Raw genomic sequence first — 7,500 nt, forward strand, 5'->3', positions numbered from 1 at the left:
TATATATATACATATATATATATATATACATATATATATATATATATATATATATATATATATATATATATATATATTTACAACATTAGATTTTTATGTACCATGTATTTTCATTAAAATTTTCAGTTTGACTTGTAATCCCCAACTTCAAATGATTTTTTGTAAGGAGTGAAGTTTCCACAGAGAATATACAGTATATGAAAGCCAATTATGTCTGACTTTTTTCAGATCTGTTTTCCATAGAATCTGGAAAATTGTAATTGTTTTTTCTTTCTTTTCTTCACTGCTCAATAAAAGCTGTAATGAGCAAATCTAGATATATTAACAGGTTGTTATTGATATATTTATTTTTGTTTATGGACTAGGATTGTGATTTTAACATTTTTGTTTTGTTTTTGTTCAAAGCACGCAAAGAGAAGGAGAAGAAGGAAGAGATGAAGGCTCGGAAAAAAAGACAAGCAGACCCTTATGCTGAAGAAAGCAGTGATGGTGAGGAAGAGGAAACACCAGGTAAATATACTATAGGATTTTCCTTATTCTCAGAGACCTTAAAAACAATACTCTGGATTTTTATATGAATGGGGCCAAGCTGCCTTGATGCTATAATAATAGTTAGAGAGTTCTTAGAGAGTTAGCAGGTAAAGTGATAGATTTTTTGAAATTCCTTATAGTCTTAGGCATCACTTTAGCAGTGGTTACAGCTTGTCTTTGTAGTATTATTGTAAGGAGGTGATTGACTTAACAGGGTGAGTTGTTTTTTTATGTGGTATGGCTAAAACAAGGAAAATTCTGAAAGCATGTTGCAGTTATCAGGGATGAATGAATATATATCATAAGCTTGCAACACTACATATTTCATGGTTTGACATGTTCTTGATTCAATAAAAGTCTTAATAGATGACAGGATCTGCATAATGTGACAGAAGCCAAGTGTCACAAGCCACAACCAGTGTTTCATTTTGATCACCTCTTCACTATCGTCTGTTAATGCTTTGTCCGTAATATATGATAGCTTTTATAGTGAGATGGGTAAGAGATTATCCAAAAATATAGGATTTATTAGTGACACTCGATACCCAAATGACACTTATTGGAATTAACCCCTCCCCCCATTAGATATATATAAAAAGTTGAAGAAATATTTTCTCTCCTGTTGTGAGGATGTAGAAACTCCAAAGATCTAAATAAAGGTGCTCTAACTTTTGATTATAAAAAATGTTAATTATATATAATGGTAAAATTATTATGTGTAAGGCTCTGTTAAGACTATGTAAATTGATATTCACATGTTAATAAATGGTAGATAACAGAAAAAAAAAAATGTAACAAGAAAGAGTGTAAAAAATGAAAGCTTATTGAATAGAAGTATGGATGAAAGGATTTATGGAAGATTGCTAGGATAGATTGATAAAAGAAAGAATGCAAAAAAGAAAGGAAAAGCCACTTGAAGGGAGAAGGAGAGTTAGGATAGAAAGAAGGAAAGAGAACAATAAATGGGAAGTGTGAAGGAATGAAAGAAAATGGGAAGAAATGCCATAAAAAGCATGAGTATTTTTTTTTCTTAAAGGAAGATCAGAAGTTTGTGTACAGTGTAAATTTGAGTGATTTCTTAATATTTATATATTATAATTGAACTGATGCATTATACATTGTAGAAGAAAATTAACTCATCTGTTTGTTACTCTATCAAGTTTTTGATGTATTAATATTCTTTGATTTAGATTGAAGCTCATAAAGCATGCAGTTAGTTACATGCAGTATATATACTTCACATCCCTGTTAATGTGTGATGATGGGAGTTCATATGCAGTAATGACTATTAGAAATACTCAGCAGTAGCTCATTTTATAGCATTAATAATTTATTTACAGCCTCAGGACCTGAGAAGGAACCAAAAAATGGTAAATATGATTTAATTTGTTTTGGGTCTTGAGTTACAAGGTAAGATTTTAAACACATATTTTTGTGACATAAGAGAGTACTTTTTAATTTTTATCATACATTTTTTTAAATTGTAGATAAGTATTTATTATTTTTTCATAAGATGTATGAATACAGTAGTAAATTTTATAATATTTTGTAGTTTCACACTGTAAAATTAGATGATTTCTTTTATATGAATGTTGAGATACAGTTCTATTTTTGATCTCTACTCCTTTACTACTGTTATATTAGCCAGAAGGTATAGAAGTTATAAACAGACTATTAAAGGATATGTTTTGAAATGGAGATATATTTTACATTGTATTTACTCAGAAATAAGTAATCTAAGAGCAATACAGCATGGTAAATGGAAACTGAAAGGTATCCATAGCCTTTTGTGTTTTTGGGAATTAGTGGACAAGCTTACAAGGCAACTTGCTGTAGATATCCTATTATGAGAATGGTAATTAGATAAAGGCCAGGTTCCTGGCAGGTGGGAATATGTTTACAGTTGGAGGGTTGTTCTGCTATTGATTTTAGGTTTGTGGTCCTTGAGTTGTTATGGTGCTGTTGTTGGTAGTAGTGCTGATAGTGGTGCAGTGATGACACCAAGCAATATGATTTTATGAATGTAATAATGTAAGTGATAGAGGGAATATTTGCATGGTGTTGATAATACAGCATCTCAAATATTATTGGAAATGATGCAGATAATGGTGTTGTGATGCTGAGGAAAATTAATGATGGGAATGATAATCAAGTTAAGGATAGTATTAATTTTAGTAAAAAGTTACAATGCCTATAAGGTAGTTGTTAACAAGAGAAAAACAAATGCAATAACTGTATCAGAAAAAAAAGAATTGCCTCTGCCACTACCATTGCCACTACCACTACCACTATTGCTATTACTACCACTACCACTGCCAATACCACTACCACTATTGCTATTACTACCACTACCACTATTGCTATTACTGCCACTACCACTATTGCTATTACTGCCAATACCACTACCACTATTGCTATTACTACCACTATTGCTATTACTGCCACTACCACTATTGCTATTACTACCACTACCACTATTGCTATTACTACCACTACCACCGCCACTACACAATCACTTTTGCTATTACTACCACTACCACTATTGTTATTACTACCACTGCCACTGCCACTACTACAATCACTTTTGCTATTAATACCACTACCATTGCCACTACACAATCACTTTTGCTATTACTACCACTACCACACTTGTTATTACTACCACTGCCACTACTACAATCACTTTTGCTATTAATACCACTACCACTATTGCTATTACTACCACTACTACAATCACTATTGCTATTACAACCACTACCACAACCACTACTGCAGCCACTACCATTAAAACTAACTTCACTTCTACCTCCAACATACTATTACCACGAACACTTCCTCTACTGCTACTCCTACTAAAACTGTCACTGCCATTATCATGAACATTGCTAATAATACCATCAGTGCCATTAACACACTCTTACTCTTTTTCTTTCTCTTACTCTTAATTTTAATTTTACTATTACTCTTACTCTTACTCTTACCCCTACTCTTACTTACTCTTACTCTTTCTTACTTGTACTCTTCTTACTCATTAACCATTACTAATACTACTATAATAGTAATGTCAATACTACTACCACTACCATTCCCACTACCATTACTACTACCACTACTACTACCATTGTTACTACCACCACTGCTCCTTCTATTACCACTACCACAACCATTACCATTAAAACACCCACTCCCATTCCCATTCACACTCCACTACCACTTCTATTCCCACTGACATTTCCACTCCCACTTTCATTCCCACTACTGCTTTCACCATCACAACCACAACCCCCACTACTACCACCACTACTACTCCCACTCTCACTAGTGCCTTTATCACTACCACCACTGATACTGCCATTGTCTTTACCATTACCACTAGTACAAGCACCAATACCAATACCACTATTACATGACTACTTCTCCCAATGATAATGATAATAGTGATGATGATGAAATGATAATGAATGATGAAATAATAATGATAATGATAGTGATAATGATAATGAAAGCAATGATGATGATAATGATAGTGATAATGATAATGAAATCAATGATGATAATGATAGTGATAATGATAATGAAAGCAGTGATGATGTTAATGATAATAATTATGATGATAATGATAATGATGAGGATGATAGTGATAATGATAGTGATAGTAATAGTAATAGTAATGATGATGATATTGACAACAATGATTATTACTGATAACATTAATAAAAGTAATGATAAATAATGATTAAGGAAAATGGCAATGGAGAATAGATCTTCAGTAAGAAAGCAGCTAATGTGAATATGAAAATACAATGTAATGGTACAGTACTTTCTTGCAACGTGTGCATTTGGTGTGAAGTGCAGTTGTGTGTGTTTGTTTATCATTATCATCATGTGTATTGAGTGTGAGTCTGGGTATGGGAATGAATATGTGTGTTTGTTCATTTGCATATGTGTATAGATGGTAGAAAATAGTGCAACAGGTTTAAATTTGTTTCACTAATGTGGATTTTCACCTGTTGGCACGATGACAGAGCCTCGTCTTGCTCTCCTTTCGATAAATATGGAAACTTGTTGAAGGGTTTCAGGATAGTAGCCTCTGTAGTTCTGGTGAAGCTAAGAAGATTAACTTATTGATCATGCTGTTCTGGATTTTTGCTGACACGCACACCAGTCCCCAGGCATCCACATGAAGACCCCTAATAGGAAGAGTTGTTGCATGAAATTACATTGATATCTCACCAATTTTGTGTTTTGCTAACCCAAGTTCCTACTTCCTCCTAAACAGCTGGGTGTGACAGCTTCTCTTAGTGGGTCTCATCCCATTGACCAGTGTTGAGGTAAAGAAGCCAGAAATGTGTGCCATGTGACAAGGGAATTTCACCTCTGGCACAGGCAAACTGACAGATGTAGGATGTCTCAGACAGCCAATTCTTATTACATTTTTCTCTTACTCTAGAATTTTGAGCTGGGGATGAAGGAGGGCCTTGCTCTGGGGTAGTGAACTAGAGGGACTGAAAAATATTTTTATCGTTTTTTAATTTATTTATGATTTTAGTAGATGGTGGGAAAGATGGTCTTCATTAGGGTAATGAACAAGATAGGTATCAATCAACATATAATTTACACATGCTAATGCACAAGTACACACGAACACACAAACATACATGCTAACACACACTAACACACACAAACACACACTAACACACACAAACACACACAAACACATACAAACACAAACACACATAAACACACACACAAACACACATACATATAAACACACACACAAACACACACACATAAACACACACACACATAAATGCACACACACACACACACACACACACACACACACACACACACACACACACACACACACACACACACACACACACACACACATACACAAACACAAAAACAAACACACACACACTCATCCACATACACACAAACACACACAACACAACACAACACACACACACATCCACACACACACACAAACACACACACACACAAACACACACACACACACACACACACACACACACACACACACACACACACACACACACACACACACACACACACACACACACACACACACACACACACACACACACACACACACAAGCACACACAAACACACACAAGCACACACACAAACACACAAACAAAGACACATGCAAAGACACACATACACACACTCACTCACTCACTCACTCACTCACTCACTCACTCACTCACTCACTCACTCACTCACTCACTCACACACCCAAACACTCACACACCCAAACACTCACCCACGCAGTCACACACACAGTCACACACACACATACATACATACATACATACATACATACATACATACATACATACATACATACATACATACATACATACATACATACATACAAACACACACACAAACACATGCACACACATACAAACAAACACACACACACACACACACACACACACACACACACACACACACACACACACACACACACACACACACACACACACACACACACACACACACACACACACATGCACACACAAACACACATATTCAAAACACACACACATTCAAAACACACACACACAAACACACACACACACAAACACACACACACACACACACACACACACACACACACACACACACACACACACACACACACACACACACACACACACACACACACACACACACACACACACAAAGAAATACACACAAATACACACACACAAACACATACACATACACACATACACATGCACACACAAACAAACAAACAAACAAAAACACACAAGATGCTCAAGCAAACAAAAACACACACAAACAAACTTACACACACAAACACATGCACACATACAAACAAACACACACACACATACACACATATGCACACACAAACACACATATTCAAAACACACACACATTCAAAACACACACACAAACACAAATGCAAACACAAACACAAATGCAAACACAAACACACACACACACACATACATACATACATACACATACACACACACATACATACACATACACACACACAAACAAATACACACACAAATATACACACAAACACATACACACACAAACAAACAAACAAAAACACACAAGATGCACAAGGAAACAAAAACACACACAAACAAACCTACACACACACACACACACACACACACACACACACACACACACACACACACACACACACACACACACACACACACACACACACACACACTCACTCACTTAAACACACCTAAACACATACACTTAAACACACACACCTAAACACATACTCAAACACATACACTTAAATCCACACACTTACGCACACATACACACTCCACTCACACTCACCCTCACTCTCACTCTCACTCTCACTCTCACTCTCACTCTCATATTCATACTCATACACACACACATTCACACTCACTTGCACACATACACTTAAACACCCATGCTTAAATGCACACACTTAAACACACACACATAGAACACTCACACATAGAACACTCACACTCACACTCACACTCACACTCACACTCACACTCACACTCACTTAAACATACTTAAACACACCTAAACACACACACTCACCTAAACACACTTAAACACACACTTAAACACACATACACACAATCAGTCAATCAATTACTCACTCACTCATTCATGTGAACACAAAAATACTTATGTGAACACAGAAGTACTCATGTTGATTTAACACAAAAAACACTCATATGAACATAAACACAAAAAAACACACAGACACAAAAACACACAAACACAAACACACTTGTGAACAGAGACATACATGCTGACATAAACACACAGAAACACTCATGTATTTATGTATGTATGGTATGTATTCATGATACATAGTCTTGATGTTTATATGTATATGTGTATATCTGTATATGTATTAATCTATATAAGAGAATATGAATATATTTAGGTAT

The 7,500-nt window shown here is 35.3% G+C and overlaps 1 protein-coding gene across 17 annotated transcripts in view; it reads left to right on the forward strand.

Annotated features, from left to right (window-relative positions):
- Nucleotides 1–7,500, forward strand: part of Usp16-45 (ubiquitin specific protease 16/45) — a 68,058-nt gene that overhangs the window by 3,357 nt on the left and 57,201 nt on the right. For 14 of the 17 annotated variants that reach the window (XM_086538840.1, XM_043020187.2, XM_086538827.1 and 11 more), the window contains 2 exons: nt 406–510; nt 1,872–1,901. In XM_086538840.1, the coding sequence (XP_086394966.1) occupies nt 469–510; nt 1,872–1,901 (72 nt within the window). In that variant the 5' untranslated portion in view covers nt 406–468. The remainder of the gene's footprint in view (nt 1–405; nt 511–1,871; nt 1,902–7,500) is intronic. The other 3 variants (XM_043020182.2, XM_086538853.1, XM_043020191.2) reach the window with 1 other exon arrangement.

Source organism: Penaeus japonicus, unplaced genomic scaffold (genome assembly GCF_977035675.1).
Source record: "Penaeus japonicus unplaced genomic scaffold, GWHDUDI00000001_assembly GWHDUDI00000001, whole genome shotgun sequence".
NCBI classification, from domain to species: Eukaryota; Metazoa; Arthropoda; class Malacostraca; order Decapoda; family Penaeidae; genus Penaeus; species Penaeus japonicus.